General features: G+C 39.3%; 1 protein-coding gene across 5 annotated transcripts in view; it reads right to left on the bottom strand.

Moving 5' to 3' along the window:
• UNC79 (unc-79 homolog, NALCN channel complex subunit) overlaps positions 1-26353 on the bottom strand; it is a 142074-nt gene that overhangs the window by 100410 nt on the left and 15311 nt on the right. For 4 of the 5 annotated variants that reach the window (XM_060756353.2, XM_060756362.2, XM_060756380.2 and 1 more), the window contains exons 3-8: positions 16401-16705; positions 13293-13463; positions 9334-9426; positions 7588-7643; positions 5473-5602; positions 1561-1625 (exon numbers count right to left, since the gene is read on the bottom strand). In XM_060756353.2, the coding sequence (XP_060612336.2) occupies positions 1561-1625; positions 5473-5602; positions 7588-7643; positions 9334-9426; positions 13293-13463; positions 16401-16705 (820 nt within the window). The remainder of the gene's footprint in view (positions 1-1560; positions 1626-5472; positions 5603-7587; positions 7644-9333; positions 9427-13292; positions 13464-16400; positions 16706-26353) is intronic. The other variant, XM_060756389.2, reaches the window with a different exon arrangement.

Genomic DNA, 26353 nt, shown 5'->3' with positions numbered 1-26353 from the left:
CAACAACGGGTAGGAGAGATCAGAAAATGCTATTCACAGACTATCCACTGAGTACATTAATATAAAGGATCTTGAAGAACATGATTGAGAAGCATGTAGTCCTCCCAATATTTTGGATTCCCAATGCATTGAGATAGATGAAAGTTCTCGTCCCCCTTTTTTAAAGATGGGCTATGTTTGTGACCCCTGGGGGTCCGAGCACCAAGCAAAAATTGGGGAGAAAATGGGAAAATCCCCCACATAGCTTAGGAAGCATGGGAGATAATTTCACCCTGTTTTTGTTCTCCTCTGGAAGTGTAAAAGAAAACCAGTCCTCTTCATGAAGACCCTTGCTTTAATTATTTCTAAGGAAGCACAATCTGTTTTTTAGATTATAGTAGTCCAACTGTATAGTTTTGCAGCTAAATGACAGAAAGGATTGATTTCCTGTGAAATATAGTTGAAAAAAACATGAAAACAAACAGGCAGGAACATCTTAAATCAGAAGAGATTTAAGGATGTGTTGCGCTCCAACTCCCATACACCCTAATCAGTATGCCAACAGTAAGGAGCAGTCTAATGACATGTTGTGGAGGTCATTCTCATCATATATGGGAAGACCGATTCGGTGCTTTTCTTTTCCTGAACACACCTGGCTTCTGTTATGGCAAAAGCTCTGTCGACTATAGAGTGTATGCATGCTAGGGGATCCAAGAATAGGCAAAGATAATGAGAAAACAAGGTAGAAATGTGATTTTAAGTATCAGGAGATGAACTTGACCAGAAAATTCCTGTTCTATAGACAATCCGTTTTAAAATGGAAAGGTTTAAACAGGAATACTACAGGGAAGTGTTACAGTACTATAGACAAAAGAATAGGCCCTAGAGGAAATCATGCCTGATTTCTCACTGAAAGTCAAGATGACCAAATAAAGGCTGTTTTACATGGAATATACCATGAAATGATTCATCAAAAATATGGTGTTCCTTGGTAAGGCAGTAAGAAAGGAGAAAAACCATGCTACAGGTGAATTGATTCAGTCAAGGAAACCATGGCTCTGAATCCACAAGATCTTCCAGACAGGCCCTATATCCCAGGATATAACCCCAGGTTTTCTATTTATCCCAGATTATCTGGCAGTGTGGACTCATATAATCCAGTTTAAAGCAGAAAACCTGGCATCAGATCCTGGGATATAGGGTCTGTCCAGAAGAGCCCTTAGAGACCATCAAGGCTTGCCATAAATTGAGGTCAACTTAATGGCAAGTAGTCATAAACTATCAGACTATTATAAAGATTTCATTTCATGTGGTGGTGTCACAGTTTGAGTAGTCATTTTATGAAGCAACATGGCTTTTCTTTTAGTTTCTAATTCTGGAATAGTGTGGGAACAGTTTTTAATGTTCCCACACTGAACATTAAAACTGAAAGGAAAGTCATATTGTCTGAACAACATCAACAAATTGCCTAGCATTTAAGCTGTGGTACTTCTAAGTGTAACCAAACCCAGGGACTTCAGGGAAGATTTGGAGTGTCTCCTCATTGGAAGTATTCTAAGAGGGTGCAAAAGTGTCCATTACCTTCACAGCTGGCTTGTTAATGGCATTATGGCATTCAATGTGTTGACAGTGTATGGGATTCCATGCTGAAAAACAAAACCACCATGGACAAACACATAGAAGTTAACCAACAGCTAAGTAATGATTTGATACTGAACTGAGTGAGATCAATGGTATCAGTTGTAAGAATTTCAGATGACTCCATTTGATTTTTAGTTCAGATCTTGAACATTTTGCCAGATTCAGAATGTCATCTTCCATTCTACGGAGAGCGTAACTTGACAAATATGGAGCTGCTGTACTATAGTGAGAACACATGCTTGCAATGGGATCAGTATGCAAAAATTATTCTTTTTACAGGATTTCAAACAGCCCGCAGAAAAGAATCCTGCCTCAAAATGCAGAGCTGGTAACTATGGTGAAATAGGCAAAAAAGCAATACAAAAAGTCTGTTTACATTCCAAATGTAAGATTATTCCCATGGGAAGCAGTGGTCTTTCCACTGGCAGACAAAGACCTTTTCACACCCTCCAATGTTTCACAGATAAAAACCAGGACACGTGTGGCCAAGCAACATCAGAATGCGGTCAAGATGGGAAAAAAACTATTAATGAGGAAGAACACAAAAGCTAGGAGAGTCTGTAGCTTTGACCTGGACCTACCTGGTGAGATTAAGCAAGCCCCCACCCTAGCAGCCTTTAAGAAACATCTAAAGACTTGGCTTTTCCAATGTGCCTTTGGAGAGTGACCATATATTCCAGTCCTGTTGTTTCACCTACAACTGTTTCCCTCATAATGCACTTTCCCCCACCTTACTGAAAGTCTAATTCCACTATTCAGTCCCCTCCGAGCTCCTCCCCCACAAATGTACCTTTTCATTGCTATCTCATCCAGAGTTTTAGTATTTTATGTCATGCATTTGGCCCGCCCACTTTGTTTTATTTTTCATTATATTATTTTGTACTGTTTATTTTACTTGATTGGTTTATTTATTTTATTGTAATGTTATTTTGTTGTTTATATTTTATGTTGCTGCAATGTATCGCTGGGCTTGGCCTCATGTAAGCCGCTCCAAGTCCCTTTTGGGGAGATGGTGGCGGGATATAAAGATGATGATGATGATGATTATTATTATTATTATTATTATTATTACTGGGAAGGCAAGTTTCCAACCCATCCTCTCCTGTACCTCCTCCCTCCACTAATTAACTGAGTGCAAACTACTTTTGTACTTTTAGTTCAATGGAAGTAAGTGAAAGGAAATGTGGGATAAGAAGAAAGAAACTGGGACATATTTAAAGTGGTTCATAAAGTAGGGTGACTGTCCTTGCCAAATTGGGATACTGTAAAGGTACACCCCTGGTGCCACAGCAGGTTAAACTGCTGAGCTGTTGAAATTTTTGACCATAAAGTTGATGGTTTGAATCCAGGGAGCAGGGTGACCTCCTGCTCTTAGGCACAGTTTCTGCCAACCTAGCAGTTTGAAAACATGCAAATGTGAGTAGATCAATAGCTACCACTTCTGCGGCAAGGTAATGGCACTCCATGCAGTCATGCTGGCCACATGACCTTGGGGGTGTCTATGGACAATGCCAGCTCTTTGGCTTAGAAATGAAGGTGAGCATCACCTCCAGAGTGAGAAACAACTAGACTTAAGGTCAGGGGAAAACCTTTACCTTTACTTTACCTTACACTTTTGGTTTGCCTAGTTATTTAACAATTAAGTGCCCATTGCAGTTAATTCAGGTGTGCCTATTCCTATCATTTTAATTATGTAACTACATGTTTAATTTTTTTTACATTAATGTTTTTGATTTGATTGTTTATCTAATTGTTTTTTAATTGCATTCTCCATTGTAACTGCGTACTGTGAGCCCACACTGGGTCTCACACTGGGAAAAAGGTAGGATACAAATCAATTAAATAAAAAGATAAATAAATGTAGGCACTGCCATTCATAATTCTGCTGGCAACACTGGCCCATGTGGACAGCTGAACTGATTCAAATTAGAGCCAATCTTGTTGTCCACACCAACACTGAAGTACAGGGCTACTCTGCCATATTGAGACAACTCAAGAACGCTCACCAACTTTTGCTAATGTCTTAGGGATCAGAAGCCCTTGAACACTGTGTGAGTATCCAGGAGCATCTTTTGTCCCTACAATATCCCTAGCTCCTGTGTATAGTAGGAACTTTTTTGACTATGCCATAGTTGTGTGACCTTTAGTATTATGTGCAGCTGGACAATTGTGATCATTGCTAAACTATCCTCCCTGCCAGACCTCCACCCTGCAAAAGAAAGAGATGTTGACAGTGAAGACACCAAGGACAATTGTAGTCTGTTCCCATTGCTTTAAAAACATGGGATTTGGCTTTAGTCATAGATCACATTTTAGGACTTTCTTCCACAATAAACATGCAGACACCAAGTGGGAGCAAGCTCCAAAAACACAGAAGCAACATTTACACACAGAGATTTGCACACACCAAACACATTGTGCAGTCATGTGCACCAGGGCCTATGCATAGATGGGGCTACGCATGATCCAGATCTGAAAAGCAAAGTTCCCATATTCCCAATATACCTTAACACAGCAGAGCAAAGATAAAAGAATCTATCAAGACTAATTCTGCTCATTACAAGCCTTTAGTTTATTCCACCCTGTTTCTAAATTTGTTTTTGGTTTATTTTAGAGTTTTAACTCAAGCCTGTGTGTGTTCTTTGGTAATCTATTTGTTTTGTACTCCTTTCCCAGATTTAGACTGAATTAAAGATTTTATGTACACATTTTATAATAAATGCATCTCAAAGTTCATGAAAGTGTGAGTACTGGCAGACAACTTTATTCTAGTTTGGTTACAAGCTTAGAAAATGTGAATATGATAAATTCACATTAAAGTGTCAATCAAAGTAATGTTTCCATTATCCCTATTGCAGATCTCTCTTCTAATATCATGAAGACAGAGCTGCTGATTAACCACTCATAAAGTGAACACAGACTAAAGCTTCCTAGTATTATTCCTAGAATAATATTTGCCAGTGATGTCACTTTATCTAAATAGCCATGACTCATCTTCTGAATCATCAAGAGAAAGCAAATGAATTACTGCCAGCTTTCCACATTTGCAGGAGCCCTTTGAAAGTGATTAAAATGCTAATAAAAACACATATATTTTTTCCCCTAAGAGGACACCTCTCTATAAATCTCTAGGTCCTCCAGGGCAACTTTATGATCAACATTCATTGAAAGTGATTCTAGATATTCTTAGAGAGACTATTTTAATCAAATCTGCAAAAGCCGATCCACAAATGTGGAGGGCTGATTGCATAAGCATCTGTGAAACAGCCTGACACAAGAATAAAAAGGGAATATGGGACTGGTGCATACATCCAAATATATCAATATATATTTCTTACCCTTATTGAATCCAAACAAGAATTCATTTACCCAGCCACAGTGGTATCAGAAGGGAATTGGCACACTTGTCCACAGATGACTTGTTGCAAAACGGACTTATTCCACAACTTCACAATGTCATTATAGAATCATAGAATTAGAAGGCACCCAACGGATCACCTAGACCAACCCTTGCCCTATCTTCTGTATTGCTAAAACTCCTTTTGATAAATACTTGAAAACCACCAGTGGCAGACATTCCATACCATCTCTTGGTAAGCCTCTTTGAATGTAGAATGCTAGTTAGGTTGTATGACACTCTTTGTCATCTCCTCTGTGCAGCTTTACTGCTTTGCATTTTGGGGAACATATTCATCCAGGAATACACAGCCACATATAAAGACTTTTACAAACTATGAACATATTACAGACAGGATTCTGAACACACAGAAGAACAACCATCTCTAACATATTTCCAAGAATCTTCTGCCAGGCATCACCATCTAGAACTGATGGAGATACAGCTCAACTCACCAGTGTATTGCAATCCTCGATATTCACTTATTGCCCCGGGAGGTTTTAAGTTGGGCCAGTAGTGGAAAAGCATTTGTACAGCAGGTGGTTTTACTTGAGATGGGCCATATGCTATCACATATAGCAAGTCCTAAGAGAAAGACAGGGCCATCACAAATTTAATTTTAGAAGATGTCAAAATAAATTATCAACAGAATAAAGAAAATAGTAAATGTTCCAGTGCTAGTTAGAGGTCTGAATAGGCTTTGGTTGGAATCCCCTTGGCTTATTTTGGCAGCAAAATCTATCTCTTGATGCTACAAAAGGAGGTATCCCATTCCTCATTGAACACATTTTTCCCAAGCTTTGCAACAGTATCTAGATAGTTCAACTCTGCTTTCCCAACCACAATGGACATAGATTGTGTTCCAAGGGAATGTCCTCATTCCATCACACATTTCCCTTCTAGACCTCCAGCATAAAATACACCAGCAAGGCTCCATTCAATTCACATACGATCTCTGCTCTAGAGTGCAATCCCAACTAGAGAAGATGGGTAAGGTTTAGCTGAATTTACAACTGAAGATGTGCTGAATCCAAACTCATCCCAGCCTATGAGAATCCAACTCCATTCCAGCCTATGAAAATTATTTACCCTCACCCTGGCCTAAATTTGTGCCAGCTAGAAGTGATCTCAGACTACATAATTCAACTCCTCTCTCTCAACCTTACTCCATCGCCGTTATTTCAACTTTTTGCTAACACATTTTTGACCTCCGTGTCAGATCTCCAATGTCAGAACTCCAAAGTCTCTGAGACCAGGTAACTAAAAAGAGTTTTGTTGGAAGAAGAGCTTTTCTGGTGGACCTATGAGGGTATTCTACAGTTGGAAAGGACCTCTTCTATGTCTTCTCACAAGGTATTGCTCTCCAACATACCCCAGTTCTCAGACAGGTATATATAGGGAGAGGACCTCCTTCTTAACTCAGAAGGGAAGAAACATATTCTTGTAGCAATATAAAAATTCAGGAACCTTAAGAAAATAATATTTCTAGCCCTGCTGCAACATTTGAGAGAATACAAGTGGCCACTTCCGGGGCATTTCTTCTCCCCAGATTTGTATATCATTTCATGGATAAATACTCCTTAAATATGCATGTATCAATAAAACAACAATTTCAAACATTTCATAGAATTTAAAACATCATCATCATCATATCTGGCTTTTTCTGCCCAGACTAGGACTCAAGGCAGGTTGCAAATTAAAATACCATACACTTAATATATATAAAGATCTAAATTAAAATGGCATTAAACCGACATTAACACTTAAAGGCAATGTACAATATACAATAAAATGATTAAGAAGCCAATCAAAAATAGTACAATAAAAACAGTACAACACCCTATTTGTTTATATTGAAAAGTGTATATTGTGCTTTTAAAGGTTATGTATTATTTGATGCCATAACCTATGGCTAGTACAATAAACAATTCATTCATAACGTACAACACCCTGTTAAAAGAACCTTACTTTTTAAAAAATTCACAACTCCTAAAGGGTTATAAAACAGTTACCAAAAGCAAAATAGAATTTGGCATCCACGAAACCAAAAACCAAACCATGATAATTAAGCCTCCAACATTTGGGTGTGTGGCCAAGTTTGACTTGCCACCACAATTAGGTCAACATTGATGCCAACATGGCAACATTTGGATGTTTGAAAAGACTGGATTGATGTCATTGCTTCTCAGATTTCCTCTAGGCTACTGTTTCTTAAGCTTTCCAACATGAGGGACCAGCAGGGGTTTTAGTCTCAGTGTGCCAAGGACCGGCACCAGATTTATGTCAATTGAGTATAAATGTTTATTTCTTTCCTGGAAGTTCAACATACATTGGCATGAATCCACAGACCACCATGTTCAGTGGCACTACTCAATGCCTGAATCTAACAAAAAGATTCAACATTTCATGGAAAAATACATACAGAAATTCATATTGTAATATAATACTAAATATTGTACCCAAACCTCATGAAAAAAATGAATTACACATATAAATTGTTTTGACGACCCAAACTAACATTAATTTTAAAATAAACAATGACTCATTAGCATGTTTAATCACAAACTTACTTTCCAAACTTCTTGTTTATACTTCATAAGGCATTCCAGTAACTGACAATGGTATACTGGAAAAGAAAAAAAATGAATTTGAAATACATCGCTTGAATAGCAAAGTTTATTGAATAGTCTATTGACCGCATCAACATTAAAAACAAAAACAGAAACGTGCGCAAACAGACAACAATCACCATCCCAAGACCCCCACAACAGCGAACCAACACATATTCAGCTTGAATAGCAAAAATCAAGAAATGAAATGTATAGGCTTATTTAGCATCTGTATATTTGACTTCGTCAGTGCCTAATTAAACAGCTAATGTCTAGCAATTCTAAGTCTATTTGGCAAATGGATGCTAGTAACATATATCTAAGGGTGCACCTGCACAAAACCTGTGGATGCTCAAGTCCCATTATAATGGGATGTATGGTATAAAATCAAGATTTGCAGAAGGATTTTCAAGTCATTGATGGATGTAGATACTTTTCATTATTAAAAACAGTGATAGCTACTAGCTACTAGTAGGCATATGTGATAAAAAAAATTGGTCCTAAAATTTGTTCAAAAGTAGAGGGCGCTGGTGCTTCATTTCTAAAGTCCTCTTTGAATTTTAGGGGTAAAAATGTTAAAACTTTACGAAACTTCTGAATCTTTGTAAGTTCCTCATAAATGGTGGCCGCGCATGCGCATTAGAAAACATTACTGTCAGTGGGGAAATTTGAGGGGCTTCTCTCGCCCTCATTTTTGAACTATCCTGATGAAACTTGCTACAGTGGTGCAACACATTTACCACTGTTAGCTCACCAAATTTCAGAACATTTGACTTATCCACAGATTTATGGTGAATTTTCAAAGCTTTTAAAAACAACATTTTTTAGTGATCTCTGCCTCCCCCGTCAGTCTTGATTAACAAGAGAGGCATGCCAACAGGTTTGGCTTCACCTCTCAGCAGGGCTTGGTTGCCCTGTGAATTTTAGCTCCATCATAGCTACATCCAAACACAACAGAGGCTTAAGAATTGAAGGCTCCTTTTGATTCAAATTCTTAATATGGGGGGGGGGCAGCAAGCAGGCATGTCAGAACTTGCTTCAAAAGTACTAAACATCCGAACTAGATCTGAATCAAGGATATTTCCGCATCAAATGCACAAGTCTAGTAACTAGCTATATCTCTCACACAATAACTGAGAATTGCTTCTCTCCCGCAATTGTCAGATCCAACATAACGATCCCTTTCCTTCTAATTGCAATCAATGTAACAGACTGTAGAAGGTGTAATTGGTCCTTTTGTAACAATGAAAAACCTGACGAAAAGGGCAGGAAATGAGGCAATCAACACATTTCTCCGTAATACGTACTTCAGTGTTCCTTAATTATCACTAAAGAAACTGTGGTTTTTTTCAAAATGACACTTTTTCCTTTTCTGCTGCTAAAATGGAATTTATAGAATTGGTTCAAAGCCTCCAAAGCTAGTATCCAAAGATGCTTTTCCAACACTGAATTTAATTATCCAACGAGCTGCTTCAGGAAGCCAGGTTCAGACATTTTAAAAGAGCAATTTTCAATTTCTTTTCAAATCAAGGGAACAGTGAGCATTAAAACTTTGTCAAGGAGCAATTCATGTAGCCTTAGATTTCAAGTAGCTCTAGTGAAGCATCAGGGCAGGAAAAAAAGCACACCCCATATTTTGAACAAGCTTTTAAGTGATTTCTCTCCCAGAAGAGTGACAAGTGAACAGCCTTAAAAGATGGGACGTACCAGGATTGGATGTATACTGCATTGCAATCATTAGCATTGAAGATGCAGAGAGATTAACATGAGCAGGGACCCCTTCTCTCCTTGAGGAGCCCACTTCAAAGGAAACAACAACAAAATAATCAACAGTTAGCAACTCAAAATCATTTACTGTTCATCGCAGACATTTCATAAAAATGTAGATGTCAAATGATTCAGTCAAATCGGAAATGCGGTGTGTCATCTCCATAGATACCCCCATGGATGCCTTCCTACACTATCATTCATTCATTGATTCATTGACTTTATTAGCTACCTTTATCTTCAATGAACTCAAGGCAATGTTGTTCTCTTCTCCATAACATCTCATTACAATCTTGTGATATACATTAATTTGGGAGAAAATGACTGAACTATTGGATCATCCAATAACATAACTCAACGAAAACTAGATCTCAGTTCTCCAAAGACCCAACCCAACACTCCAACCACTAAACCACACTGATTCTGTGTACTCAAGAAATCTCCGTATTCTCCATTTCATATTTACTTTATCATAGTATAATCAACTGATGGTACTCTCAGTTGCATACTATGTCATCTTCTCAAACCAAGAAGCTACAAAGCTAGCAATGGCTAGCTGGCTGGAGAGGTGTCAGGAATTTTGATGACTTTTTAGTCAGTCCTTCACATTTACTGAGGTTAAGGACACTGAATCCATGGCAGTAGAAAACTATGAATAAAATACAGCATCTCTCTAGGGATCACTAGATCCTCCATCCAAAAGTTCACCACATAATCACACTGGAATATCTTCACATGGTTAGATAACTATTCTCTCTAAGCTTCTCCAGCAGAAATTGACCATAGAGGTGCACTGGAGGACCTAGAGATTCTGAAGTCACATCGGAAGAGGAACGGTGGGTGCAGAGAATGCAAACCTATGGATCACTGCAAGCCATGTCCACAACATTAAACCACAAATAAGACCAGTAGATGGCCTGATAGTTGCTTCTTATTCTTCACACATTTACAAATATCTTAAAGCAGAGATTCGCAAACTGTGTTTCTCCAGATGTTTTGGACTTCAGCTCCCACAACTCACAACTGCTGGTAACTGGCTGGGATTTCTGGGAGCTGAAGTCCAGTAATACCCGGAGGGGCACAGTTTGAGAAACACAGTCTTAAAGAGAGGTTCAAAATGCATTAAATTGTCATTCACTCAAAAGAAACTTTAGAGTCACATTTTGTTGAACAATTCACACAGAACTTGAACTGCAAGATTGGTATTTTAGTTGAAAATAACTTTCCTAGATTTCATTCATATGCATGTATATTTTTTAAAGGGGAAGAGGTGGTTGTCCAGTAAATCCATTACTTTTTGTTAATTTAAAAAAGCTCAGAGCCACAGGAAAGGTACCAAGCACTATGTTCGTCCATCTTCCTCCTGTCAGAAATCAGCCTTTTCTGAGGGTGTGCAAGCATGGAGAAAGTCTTCTTTAATATTTAGATCTCAACCTCACTAGCATCTTGGACTGAAATAGGAAACTAACAGGCAACTGGGGTAATCACTAAAGGCTTAAATATAGGAAGGAAGGAGCATAAAGACACAGCCAAATGACTTCAGAAAATCTGATAATCAATTTCTATCATCACATTGAGATATTAAACATGAAAAGGCCTCTGGACTCTTCAGAGTTCTTTTAAGAGGACAAAGGACATCTTAATGGTAGATCAGCCCAATCCAAAGAAAATGTGGAAACTTTGTGTGCAACCTTTCTGTATTTACAGAGCCTCTAAATGAATGGGATGCCACAGAACTATCAGGATTATGGAAAGTATGTATGTTTGTTTTTCAATGTGTTTCAATATGTATAACAATATATGTTTTCATATGTATTCAAAATGGGTTCAGTCATGTTCAACTGTATGCTAGAATTGTAGTCACTAGAGGCAGAGAGAGTAAAGACCTTGGCAAAAGTTAGATAAGACATTTTCCTTTGCTTGGGAAAGAAAAGGGAGGATTCAGCTAAGACTGATAAAGAGATGAAATTGAAACTGTTTGTGTGCTTTGTAGTTTTGTCTTCAAGATGTAGCCTGTTTGAAAAATGGACGTGTAGAGATGTGCTCAGTAAAGACTTTGTTATTTTGAAACTGGAAAATGCAGTTTGTCATAATTTGCGTCTGTGTGATCTGATAACCTCAAGTCCGCTGTGCAAAGACCCCAGGGGGTCTCACTCTGACAAGAACTGCACCAAACACCCAAGTCAACAGAGAACCTTTGGTCTAAATCCTGCATTGCACTTAGAAATTAGCTACTACTACAGCAGGGTGTCTTCCTTTCCTTCATGTAGTCCTCTGCACCAGTCTAAAACCTGCTTCTGAGATTTTTCCAGACATCCCATGGTGGCTTTGAGGATATAAGGGTGGCAGGGGGAGTGGGAAGATAGAAACATATCTCACTAAGTTCCAACAACAAAAGCAGTTTTTGTCAACATTAGATTCTGGCCTTTAATGGGGTCAATATTATTTATTGTATTCAAGTTTCAAATTCACTTTATTACGGTCAATTACCAATTCAAGAGAAGAGGGACAAAGTCCTGTACATATCAAAGTTAATTTATTATTTATTTATTTAAAACATTTATATTCCGCCCTTCTCACCCTGAAGGGGACTCAGAGCAAAGTACAGCATATATATGGCAAACATTCAATGCCGGGACAATAATTCATTATATGCATACATAAACATTGAAACATTTGTCTCAACATTAAAATACAGTGATTAAAACCATCTTGAGTTAAGGGTTAAGAGATTTAAAACTTTAAAACAAGTGTATCATTGGGCTGCTGTGAGTTTTCTGGGCTCTACTTGTATAATTGTTAAGACAATAAGATGATTTACTTAAGAATCTAAACTAAAAGCCATATACAGGATTATATTAAAAGCTAACACAATTTATGAAATTAAAGGAAAAGAAATCTAAAGGGGGGAATAGGGATGCCATTATCTGAAATCTACACCAAATAATTCAAAAATCAATATAAAACAATGCATATTAAAATATGATTCTAGAGCTATGACTCCACCCTACAAACCAACTGCTAACCAGTAAGTCAAATTAGTCAGCAGTTTGTTGTTGTTGTTGTGTGCCTTCAAGTCATGTCTGACTTATGGTAACTTTAGGGCAACCCTATCTTGGGGTTTTCTTAGCAAGTCAGATGCATTGTGAATATACGGTAAGTAAGATGCATCATCATTGGTACCACTGATAGGAAAGTCTATTTTTCTTTTTCTTTTTTCTTACTTTTCCTCTTTGTAATTTGTGTGTAACCCAAATCCAACACAAGCATGCGAAGCTGCTGCCTCATTCGGCAGTCCTTCAAATATACAAAATATACTGGGGAAGTATGGTTAGTGTGATAAGGAGTGTCATAGTCGTTTATTTTTCATAAGTTACTCATCCCCAGACCTCAAGCCAGAAAAACAGCACTTTATTATTTATTCACATCTATAAACCTGATCATTTCACCATTATGTCTGATACAGTGAGTACACAAGACAGGGCATTGCTGTGAAACTTTGAGGAAAGTTAGGCTGACCTCCATTCTTGTGGAATTTCTGGTAGGGAACCAACACTATCACAAAAGAAGGTTTCCTCTTTCCATTGTTTTAACTATCTGCTTTTTGGAAAGTGTTTTTTTAAAAAAAAATTGTTACAGTGTGTTTCTAAATAATGTGTTTTATCGGCATTATCTCTCATGCTTTGGCTAAGCCGTGAGCAAAATACGATTCATTAATGAATAACTAATATAGACCATTATCTCAGATTTAATTTGAGGATGAATATTTGATTCTAAATTTTAAAAATAATACAAAATGCTGTCATGAATTGCTTCTGTAAGTTGGTTGATTGTAAGCATTCACAATCTGAGAGAAACTTTCACCAAAGCAAAAGCAGAAGTAACCATAAATTACTTACATATCGCCATGGGCAAGAAAGATGTGCTGAGGTACTCAATGATATCTTTGTGCAGAAATGGTGGAAACGTGGCTAATGTGGAGATCATTGTATATGGTAAAGTACTCAAGATGTCATCATTGAGAAAAGGCAGCAAACAAGTCGTTGTGTAAAAAATTGACTGTCCAAGATCTGTCAAAGGCACAAAAACAAACAATATTGGCTACTATCAATGTTTGAGAGAAGACATTTTCTACTTTCTTATCTTTGTGAGATAGTTAGCCTAGGTCAATGAAATTCAAAAAAAATCTTTAAAGGGGAAAAACAAGAAGGGAAAAATAATTTAGAAATCCAAGTGAATTATAGAAACTGTCTTAAGTTATAATGCCAAAATGAACACTTGTTCTTCAAGGGCCAAATTATGACAAACTTGCAGAAAGTCTTTGGAGTCCTTTATAGCTGACCTAATAAATTTTACTACCTGAAGCAGAGCACATAATCAAAAGCCATTTTAGTGCATAAAGCTTGAAAATTCCACTAACAATACAAACAAGAACAGAAGTATTAATATCAAATTTAATAGCTAACATTTTGTTGCCCTTTCATGACATGCAAAATCATCTGCTTCTGGTGGCCACTGCACTGTGCCTAATGATAGGGTCAGCTTTGAATACTGTCATTGCCCATGGGCTTTCTCTTGCAGCTACCATGGATGGGATCCAGCTGAGATAAGAGGGACTAAGAGATGATGGGCAGGTGTCTGCCTCCGCTTCATAGCTCTGCTGCTTGGGAACATTTTAAGACAAATGGTATTGAAAATACCACATTAGCTGAGGAAGTTCACTAGAAAGGAATAAAATAACATTTAAGATTGCCTATAGAAACAGAAATAGGACAACCAGCATTTTGGTCAGTTTATCATCAATTCAATTAGCAGGCAACATGTATTTACTCTTCCATCTTCCTGACCTCTGTAAATTGAAATGAGAATGTAATCCTTGTAGTTCCCAAAGGATTCTAAATGCAGTACAGAATACAGCAGTTTAGGCAGCTACTACAGTGACTTTGATATTACTGATACCCTAAATATGAATGGACCTGTAACTTCCACGTGTATAACTGGTCACAGTATTTATAGTGGAAGCACCAACTCTTGAACATGTTGGTTCACCTGCATAGTTACTTGTTGCAGAAACAATAACACCCACATTCAATGTATTTTCTAATTGTTTTAAATAATGTCATTTTACATCCTTTACAGCAGTGGTTCCCAACCTGTGGTCCGTGGATCATGAGTGGTCCACAAGAACTAAAATATGGTCCATGGCCTCACCATTACTAAACTGTTGCAACACGAGTGACCGGTCTCGCGATACCCTCTTATTGTAGCAAGGCTAATTAATTATGGTTTTATGTGAGTGAGCAGATGGCGACTACTAGATAACATATGCTGATATGGTCTATCCAATGCAATTTTTTGAATCAGCACCCCAAATAACCAAACCGAATCTAAAGTTGACCAAAAACTGATTCGTAATCCTTCTGGTACTAATGTTGGAGAGTGGTCCCTGGTCAGGTGGTGCCTGGTCAGAAAAAGGTTGGGAACTGCTGCTTGACAATAATGCATACTTGTTTTGGACAGCCATGTTTACATTTTATTCCTCAGATGGTTTGCCCAAAGTACCATGTCTTAAAATGCTGGAAGATCAATTCAATCAATTACTTCAAAAAAAGCATTTTACTTACACACCACATTTAGATGTCCTGTCCTGTCCCACTACAGCCCTTATGTGAAAGCCACCTTTATAGAAATGGACCAGAGTAGAAAACCTTTTCCCTTCCTGATGTTTAGTCTACAATTGCCATCAGATCTCTATCAGTATGGCCAATGTTAAGGAATTCTGGGAGATATAGTTCAAATCATTGGGAAGATTCCCAAATCATTGGGAAGATACCACCCCCAGCTCCCTTGAGGGAGCTGGGGGTGGTAACGGCCGACAGGGAGCTCTGGCGTAGGCTGGTCCATGAGTTCACGAAGAGTCGGAGACGACTGAACGAATGAACAACAACATTGGGAAGACCAAAGTCTTGCATTCTGGTACAGACACATTGGAAATAATCTGGTAAGTAAGATCCAAATGTAACCTAAAGCTAAAAATTTGATAGGGAACAGAAATGATATAAGGATGAGCATGCTCAGTTGCTCACACATTCAAACCCTCTCTGTTTGGGCAAAGACAGTCCCAATTAATTCTCTGCGATACTACATTTTGAGCTGCTTTTAAACTGTATCAAATTTTCTTCTCTTCTTCCACTTTCTTGGCTTACATCAATTGCTGGAAACATAGGTTAAAATGCGAAAATGGTTTGTACTTGGTTGCTGTGAGTTTTCCAAGCTGTGTGGCCATGTTCCAGAAGCATTCTCTCTTGATGTTTTGCCCACATCTATGGCAAATATCCAACCTCTGAGGATGCCTGCCATAGAAGTGGGTGAAACGTTAGGAGAGAATGCTTCTGGAACACGGCCATATAGCCCAGAAAACTTACAGTAACCCAGTAATTCCAGCCATGAAAGCCTTCATCAACAGTTTGCACTTGATTAACTCAACAGGGAGAGAACGGAGAGAAGGAATGGATTTTTGTCCTTTTATTTTGACACAAGAAAAAGCAAACAGCTGCAGCCTCTCCTAGCTTGTATATTCTTCCTCTTTAACAATTTTTGTCATATGTGACAGACCACAATGGTAACATTTATAGAGGGAGGTCGCAAAAGTAAGAATGAGTCAGGAGTGTGCCGAATTAAAGACAGAATAAAGGTTGAACTTGTGAGGTTTATTCAATAGAGAAAACGAACCCACTCCTAAATCATTTGGAAGGAGAGACACATTCTCATAACAGCATCCAGAGTTGCATTGTCTCTGGATCCTTTAAATTTGCACAAGATCGATCCCATGTTTTTAAATTCAATATGTATGCATGTGTAGTATATATAACAGTACATCCAGAGAACATTTGCAAGGCACCAAATTTAGATCTGTGCCAATATACGTCAATTGTTTTTCACATTTTTTCCCAAGTCTGGAGAAAACACAGCATCCCAGTTGTCAAGAATTCCAAAAGCTCACTTACCATGTTGACCATGTTGTAGCAAAGGAACTAGATCCAGTAGAGTCACCAATGTCACGTAGAGTCCTTGATAGTCCAATGATGGGTAGTCTGATAACTGAGCATCACGACTTTGCTGGCCGCGTTCAGTGGGAGCATCTCGCAGGACGCTGTAAAGGAGGGAGCGAGTAACAGTAGGGTTGATGGAACTGACCTGTGGTCTTAGAGATGGGGTGAGTGGGAATGGCACAGGAAAAAGACACATGGTCATGGGCACTGTCAAATTGGAGGCATCTTGATTCTCCTTCTTCCCTGTGCGGGACAAAATGCTGTTGGGGGGACAAAGAAAAAAAAGAGACAACAAAGACACAAAGAACAGCACATTACATTGAAATGACACTATAAAACAAATAATAAAACTCCAGATACATCCCACATGAGATGCAATCTCTACCAATACTAGTGCATCTTGCAAAACCATTCACTTCCATGCTTGTGGGGGGAAAGAACAATACAAAATTGCTAAACTTGGTGGGGGGAAATTTCCATTGCATCTCATGTGTTATCTGGTTCATAAGGAGCAAAAATATAAAAATGCATGTTTCAGTGACACACCCATGTTTTACAGTTGTTCAGAATCGGATGCAATTTGCTATGGAAGGAAAAGAAAACAGCAATATAGCCACAGCATCAAAAGGTCAGAATTGTTGAATTTTGTTCTTGTTGCTTTAAAAAAACAATATTGGGAAACGTTTTTGAGCATTGTCACTTGACAACCAAGGAGGAAATACTTGCAAAAAATAGGTGTGGCACTTGCAGAAACATGTTTTAGCAAAGAATAAACATGTGCGTTTGTTAAGAGAGCCTTAAAAATCACATGTTTATTGCATCAAAAGAATGTCTGTATGTATTACATGATACTGCTTTATGACATTCCATCAGTATCATCTGAGATAATGAGGTTTCAACAGGCACATGGATTTAGAAATAATATAATATTTCTAAAAATGTTAGCTAAACTACGTTTGGAAAAGCTTTAAAATAATATATAGTCGATGGGCTGCAGCGTATGTTTGTGAGCTAATGAGAATGGTAGTTTGTGTGTGCTTTTAATTGTGGGGGGAAGAAACATCTTTTTTTATGCATACAAAATGCTCTCTTGTTAAGTGGTTACTGAAAATCTAAGGGCTACGCAAGCATTCTATAACTGCATATCAGACAGGGTCTTATCATAACATTGCTAAGGCTACTTACGTTAGTTACTGAACAAACTTACTATAGACTAAAGGAGAAATCATTTAGAATAGTCATAAGGCTCAGGGAGCATCAAAGGGAAGGCAAAAATACATTGTGTCAGATGGGTATGCCTTCTCAATATCATTACAAGTAAACTATGTTATTTTCTGGAAGAATTGAGTTTTTTAAATTTCTGACAAATGAACAAAATTAAAGGGAACCATTCAATATGAGCCACTGATTTCAGTGGGAGGTGCCCAACACAATCTTAGGGCCTTTCCACGCAGCCCTATATCCTAGAATATCAAAGCAGAAAATCCCACATTATCTGCTTTGAACTGGGATATATGGCAGTGTGGACTCAGATAACCCAGTTAAAAGCAGGTATTGTGGGATTTTCTGCCTTGATATTCTGAAATATAGGGCTTTATGGAAAGGTACTTAGGAATTTACTCTGAAGTAAGTCCCCATAAATTAAGCACTGCTTACTTCCAAGTAAGATCACAGTGATGTGTGTTTTCTGGGCCCCTTCCACACATCCTACATTTTCTGCTTTGAACTGGAATATGTGGCAGTGTGGACTCAGATAACCCAGTTCAAAGCAGATATTGTGGGGTTTTCTGCATTGATATTCTGGGTTATATGGCTGTGTGGAAGGGTCCTCAGGCGTGCATCATTCCCATGAAAATCTGAAGGATGAATTCACTTGTTAGTCCTGGTTAGAATAGCTTCACTAAAGTAGCTGAATCTACTTACATTTTGATTTATCAAGTTCTCATTGATATAGTGGCTCTATTCTACTTAGGACAAACATTGAATTTAGTGTATAGCAGCTTGATAGGCATTTTGTTTTCATCATGTTCATAGTTGGCTTTCCCCCCAGATCCCTTTGCTTAGTAAAAACTAATTTATCACATAATGACCACAACTTAACTAATAAAAAGGTAATATGTTTACAAAGCATCTAGCCATATATCCATTTTTGCCTGTGTGTTTGGCCAGGAAGCAGCAATATTTAATATAGGCATGGGCAAACTCGGGCCATCCGAGGATTTTGGACTTCAACTGGTAAGCTGTTAGGAATTGTGGGAGTTGAAGTCAAAAACACCTGGATGGCCCAAGTTTGCCCATGCTTGATCTAGTGCTCTCAAGGTATGGGTGACCATAACTCCCATTGTCCCTGTACGATCAGACATACAATGAAAAGAATTGTTGTCCAACACACCTAGAAAGCTCCAGGTTGTATGACACTTGTCAACATCATGAATCTGAATGCTCCAACATAATTCTGTTTCTAATCTTCTACAAAAGGTAGGTGTTAATATTCCACTAATATGGATAATATGCCCCATTGTGCTCTTTTCATTCCACAGATCTGGTAATGTATTTTTCACATAAATAATGTTCAGAGACCTGGAGGGGGGGGGGCCTAATTAGCAGCATTGAGAAAGTCACAGACCTACTTAAATTGTAATTTAAATAGATCCAAATTCATTTGGTGGTATTTGGGCCCATCTCTCTTAACTAGCATAGCCCACAGTGAAAGATGGAAGTTGTTATCCCATAAATTCTGGGTAGAAAAAACTTTCAATCCCTAGTATAGACCATGGCTCTTATCTGTCCCATCCTGTCAAAAAAGGTTGCCAATTAGCAACACCACATACCAAGTTAGACCCAATAATCCAACCTTTTGAATGCCTTGTTTACTATAACGCAGTTTACTATAACACAGAATGCCTCTGTGGCCATATAGCCTGAAAAAACCTACAACAACCCTATAACACAGTTTACTCGATACTTGTGGTTTCAGTTACTCAGTGCCAGTTTCCATAATGGTAGTTATAAAAATCAAATTACTACACCACCTAAAGAGTACTTATAAAAACATTGGTCTAGAGTACACTAATAAATATTTTCACCAAATTCTCGAAGAAATTAATGTCAATCATAATTGTTAATCAATGGTAGCTAGCCATATCCTTCATGAGCTGATTTTTCAGAGACATGAAAGTTGAACACTATAACTATAGGGAATCCTATTGTTGAGCCAAATGCTGTGTGAATAAGTGTAATCTTATGTATATAGATCCCTATATATTCAAGCTGGTAAAGACATCACCATGGGGGAAGCAAACCCACACCTGATTGTACCCTTAGCTTCTCAGAGTTGAACAGGAGCATTCCTACGGCCCTTCCACACAGTCCTATATCCCAGAATATCAAGACAGAAAATCCCACAACATCTGCTTTGAATTGGGTTATCTGAGTCCACACTCAGATAATGTGGGATTTTTCTGACTTGATATTCTGGGATATAGGGCTGTGTGGAAGGGCCCTTAGTCTAAGACAAGAGGTCTAGCGCCAGCGGAATTCCTGTTCAATTTGAAGCAGATGCAAGAGGAATGGTGGCAAACTCAAGAGAGGATTCCCTGCCCCACAACAACAGAACTGCTTTTAGTGAGTGGGAAGAAGCACAGAATGCCCGTGGGTGATGCTTTGTCTCCCTGATCTATCATGAATCTCCCACCATTTCACCTTTATTTGATGATTCTGTGGACCCTTCCACAGAGCCCTATATCCCGGAATATCAAAGCAGAAAATCCCTTAATATCTGATTTGAACTGGGTTATCTCAGTCCACACTAAGATAATGTGGGATTTTCTGCCTTGATGTTCTGGGATAGAGGGCTGTGTGGAAGGGCCCTGGAAAGTACTGAGGAAATTCAGATTTGTAATACAGTGCAGTATGACCCCCATGCCCACAATAAGGATACTCATGGTTCCTCCTATACAATAAAATATGGTATCCCCTCTCTTGGAATGTATATGTCTATTACAGCACTGGTTCTCAAAGTCTGCTGCAGGGAGCCCTTAGGGGTCCTTGAAACATGCCGAGGGGCACTTCCCTCCTCCTCCTGCACCTTCCTCTGTTGGGGGTGATTGCATTGTGCTTTTCCTGCATGGCAAAAGGGAGTTGGACTGGATGGCCCCTGGGGTCTTTCACTGCAATACTGTTAAGTTTATGTTGGTCTAATAGTTTGCTTATGTCTGATATATAATATAATATATTATATAATGTATCAACATATCTTCTGGCTCCACAAGAAACTTTTGGTTCAAAAAGGGCTCTGTGGCTGAAAAAGTTTGAGAACCATTGTATGAGGATCCTATGGTATGCTACTGCTTGGAGGTACCATACATTTACCCTGGAAGACCTAGCAAATTCCTAGAAAGGATGTCTCTAGGAATTTCTTGGTCGTCCAGTGTGAATTTTTCATTTTTGTAGGATCCAGTTTCCTGTTTCCACAGTAAGTTCAGAAACATATCCATAAATTCATGGGTCACAATGTATTCATGTATTTTATTTCCTTCATCTTCCTCCTTTACCATATAGAATTAATATCAGGTGACTTTGAGAAAGTGAGATTCTCAACATAGATAACATGGGCAACTCATCAAATCATGTTATCATTTAATAAGGGATCTTTGATCACACTTTCCAATACACATTTTGGTGTCCCAAATGTTAGAGCTGTTTCTGAGTATATTTGACTTGCTGATTCCAAAAAGATCACCAGTTTCCCCCTATAAGCTCTAGTATTTGAGATATAGAGCATAGCCATATACTAGTTTTCACATGCTAGCCCATAAAAATCATGATAACCATGTCTAAGAAACTAGAACTGATTATCCAATGCAATATTCTGAATCAGTGCCCCAAATAACCTCAAGAACAGGCCTAAAAACCATGACATTGACAACTGTTTTCCATTGGGCTGTGTTACATGTGTCTTGATATTTAACAGCATTCAGTATTAAATATCCATTTTTTTAAAAAAAAAATTATCCCAGAAGCAACTTGAGAAACTGTAAGTCACTTCTGATTTGAGAGAATTGGCCATCTGCAGACACGTTGCCCAGGGAACACCCGGATGTGTTACCATCCTGTGAGAGGCTTCTCTCATGTCCCCGTATAGGAAGCTGGAGATGACAGACAGGAGCTCACCCCATTTCACGGATTCAAACCACCAGCTTTCAGGTCAGCAGTTCAGCCAACACAAGAGTTTACCCCATTGTAAGTGGTCTCTTGCACCACTTTGATACTGTGGCAGCAACATGAAGAAACTTGCCATGACCACTATATCCTAGGGAAACTTGGTATTTCCTATGGGAACCTGGTATTAAACAAGAGTTTTCTGCCAAGGAATTCTAAATACATTATGAAACTAGAAATTCCACAATTTCATAAGATGGAGTCATGTTGTCAAAATGATGTAACAGTGTGCTAGATTTTTGGCAGTTGATTACAAGGCATCACCCACGGGCATTCTGTGCTTCTTCCCACTCACTAAAGGCATCCTGTTAACATTTAAATGGATGACTGCCAGGCTGAGCCAATTAGTGCAATTAGTCAACTGAAATCTTTTTTTATCAGTTCAAAGGGTATTTTGGTTAAGCAGGCAACAGAATAGAGTTTTAAAAGAACTATAGGTAGCAGGGGCCATCTTAGAAGAAGAAAGGAGGACTTTTCTAAGATGGCAACTGCTATAATCGACAAACTAGGCATGACAGGAATATTTATAAGTATCCAAACCCTTGATAAAAAGGGGTGTCCAAATGTCAGAATCTCCCACCAAGCAGAATTCTGGATGTAGTTGGGAACTTATTCTGTGCAAAAAAAAAAAAAAAAACCCCGCACATGAGCAGTTTGTGCAAGTAAACTATATTCTGCACATGAATGTTATTTTCTGCAAAGAAAACAACTCTTCACAGAAAACATATTCTGCACAAGCCCCCCCCCCCCCCCTTCATTGTGCTTTTTACAGCAAGGAGAAAAATCCTTAAATTGTTCGTTTGGCTCAGATTTACTTCCCTGCTTTGAACACCATTGTTGTGGAGCCAGAGCTCAGAGGGACAATATACCAGAACTACTGATTCACAGAGACCAGAGGTCAGCTGTGATCAGCAGGGCTGCAGAATTCGAAGATGCGCGAATGGAAGGAGAAAGGGAGAAATGTGCCATGAGGAAGGCGCATCAAGCCAACCCTGACCAATTCCACCTGGAAACCAATGTCTTCACTGCAGAAGAACATGCAGATCAAAAATAGGGCTCCACAGCCACCTACAGACCCCACCACCAAGAGACTACACTTGGAGAACCATCATTCTCGAGCAACGAGGGATCACCTAATTAGTAGTAAGTAGTAAGTTAACAGAGACCATAATGTTGTCCTCTCCCACACTCAATTTTTATTCACTCTTAATTTAGTTGCTATCCTCACAGTAGATGTGATATAGGTGTGTCCCAACAACAAAACATGGTTGTGTGCTACTCTTGCTATTGTGACTTAGGGTACTTAACCAAGTTGTGGTGGCTTTGTTTTAAAATATGCAATCTTATGTGCTTCTGTGGATTAACATAGCTGGGGAGGGGGGGGGGAGGCAGGACTTTTGCAATGAATGGATTGGATTCAGATTCCTACTCCAATTGACAGGAGCATTCCCTGATTGAAGATCCCTTGAAGAGAGTGGGTGGGCTGGGAGAATATATAGGAGGCCAAGGGTCATTTTTGCCCTCTCTTGGATCTTCATGCTGGGAAATCTTATACTTTAGGCCAGACTCCACTAGCCAAAGTAATAAGACCCTGCCAATGCTGGTCTCTCTCTTTGAGGGGTGTACTAAAAAGAACATTTTGAACAGAGATAGAGAACAGGGTCTCGAGTCTCCATTTTTTAACTGCAGCTTTCCACCAGTCCTAACTAGCATAGCCAATAGTAAGGAATGATGGGATTGCAATGTAATATCTGGATGTTAGACTGCATAGTAAGCCAAATTGGGAGGGATAGCCAATACTCCAGAGGACAGGAGCAGGATTCAAAACAATTTTGACAGATTAGAGAGATGGGCCAAAACTAACAAAATGAAGTTCAACAGTGACAAATGCAAGATACTCCACTTTGGCAGGAAAAACGAAATGCAAAGATACAGAATGGGGGATGCCTGGCTCGAGAGCAGTACGTGTGAAAAAGATCTTGGAGTCCTCGTGGACAACAAGTTAAACATGAGCCAACAATGTGATGTGGCGGCAAAAAAAGCCAATGGGATTTTGGCCTGCATCAATAGGAGCATAGTGTCTAGATCTAGGGAAGTAATGCTACCCCTCTATTCCACTTTGGTTAGACCACACCTGGAATATTGTGTCCAATTCTGGGCCCCACAATTGAAGAGAGATATTGACAAGCTGGAATGTGTCCAGAGGAGAGCGACTAAAATGATAAAAGGTCTGGAGAACAAGCCCTATGAGTAACGGCTTAAGGAGCTGGGCATGTTTAGCCTGAAGAAGAGAAGGCTGAGAGGGGATATGATAGCCATGTATAAATATGTGAGAGGAAGCCACAGGGAGGAGGGAGCAAGCTTGTTTTCTGCTTCCCTGGAGACTAGGACGCGGAACAATGGCTTCAAACTACAAGAGAGGAGATTCCATCTGAACATGAGGAAGAACTTCCTGACTGTGAGAGCTGTTCAGCAGTGGAACTCTCTGCCCCAGAGTGTGGTGGAGGCTCCTTCTTTGGAAGCTTTTAAACAGAGGCTGGATGGCCATCTGTTGGGGGTTATTTGAATGCGATGTTCCTGCTTCTTGGCAGGGGGTTGGACTGGATGGCCCATGAGGTCTCTTCCAACTCTTAGATTCTATTATTCTATGATTCTATGAAAGGTAAAGGTTTTCCCTTGACATTAAGTCTAGTCGTGTCTGACTCTGGGGGTTGGTGCTCATCTCCATTTCTAAGCCTAAGAGCCAATGTTGTCCATAGAAACTTCCAAGGTCAAACGGCCAGCATGACTGCATGGAGCACCGTTACCTTCCAATAGAAGGGGTACCTATTTATCTACTCAAATTTGCATGCTATCGATCTGCTAGGTTGGAAGAAGCTGGGGCTAACAGTAGGAGCTCATCCCCTCCCCAGATTCGAACCACTGACCTTTTGGTCAGCAAGTTCAGCAGCTCAGCAGTTTAACCCGCTGTGCCACCGGGGTCTCTAAACTACATAGCCCACCTCTTAATTTGGAATATTTTTCCATTATAAAGTTATACCATTATATAATCATACTTCTCTATCTGTAATGGTTTCATCCTGCAGAATCCTAGGATTTGTATTTTTTGTTTTCTAGCTCAGAATTCTAAGTACATCATCAACCTACAACTTCAAAACTATGTCGAATGGAGCAATAACATTTAAAATGACATCTGGCTGCAGTAACTATACAAATAGCCACATATGCTCATGTATATAACTCGAGGGCAGGTTTGGGGGCCAAAATTATAGATTTTTTGATGTGACTCATGGATAAGTTGAGGGTCATTCCATGGAGAGGAGAAAGTGTCAGACCCACCTCTGGAGGCCACCTGCCCTGACTAATACTACCACCACCATTTTCTGTTCAAAAAGGCCAGAAGCAGCAGTGTACTAAAGGGAGTAGATTGGTCAGTGCTTCTTTTAGGTTCTCCCTGGACAGACTAAGCCCTTGCCTTTCACCACTCTATTCGGAGAAGGAGATTGTTCCATATTGATAAAAGTTGACTCCATTTTGGAGGGCAATTTTGACTACAATTTCTAGGCATTCACATGAGTATATACACTTTTCATGTGGAAAACAGATTTCAAACATCCCACAAGGGGCATTTGGGATTCCAGCTGGCAGTCATCATGACCAAAACAATGGAAACGTCCAACCTATCAACAAAAGTACCCGAGGGGCTAAGATTCCCCAGCCCCATTGTACCAAACATTGCTTTTGTGGAAGTAATTCTACTGGAACAACACCAGGCAGCTTATGGCCTTCCAGAAGATGCCAGACTCTAACTAACTATCATTAGTCCTAGCTTGTAGTTCATCCAACCATACAGTCCTATACATGTCTACTCAGTAGTAAATACCATTGCATTACAAGGGACTTATTTCCAGACAAGAATGTATAGCAGTAACAGCTAATGGCTTCCACGTTATTAGGGTGCCGAATCTACACTGGGTCTAAGTCCACTTGTAAGGTGATATTCAAAGTGCTAAATCTACTTGGGAGATAGGCTTCAGGACTCTGAATAGCTCCTTTAAAGTCTGGATTTTGCTTGTGTCAGGAGCAACTTGAGAAACAGCAAGTTGCTTCTGGTGTGAGAGAATTGGCCATCTGCAAGGACATTGCCCAGGAGATACCCAGATGTTTTGATGTTTTACCATCCTTGTAGGAGGCTTCTCTCATCTCCCCGCACGGGGAGCCGGAGCTGACAGAGAGAGCTCATCCACACTCTCCCTGGATTCGAACCTGCAACCTGTCGGTCTTCAGTCCTGCCGGCACAAGGGTTTAACACATTGCACCACAAAAGATGTTCACTGACAATGTTTTCCCATCAGAGTTATAGAACTGAGGCTATCGTCTGTCGATCGTTTGAGCCACTCCTGCAAAATTTGGGAAATGTAGTTCAGGGCGGAGCCTTTGATATTGTAAGCTAGAGAAGTCCTTGGCTTCCGTAAACAGAGCAGAATTCTGAACGATCGGAAGCAGATTAGACAATTGGAAGATGATAGTCTCCATTCTATAATGCTGGTATGAAAACGTCCCATGTTACTAACATGGAAGCCACCTATTATTGATAGGTAGAAGGGGGTTGTGACTGTGACCAGATGTTTAGGGCTATTGGTCTCATCAGGCACATCTGAGGGAAGCTTCCAGGAAATTTCAGCCAA

Source organism: Anolis sagrei, chromosome 1, assembly GCF_037176765.1.
Source record: "Anolis sagrei isolate rAnoSag1 chromosome 1, rAnoSag1.mat, whole genome shotgun sequence".
NCBI lineage: Eukaryota > Metazoa > Chordata > Lepidosauria > Squamata > Dactyloidae > Anolis > Anolis sagrei.
The sequence above is the reverse complement of the archived record's forward strand: the minus strand, read 5'-3'. Positions and strand labels throughout refer to the sequence as shown.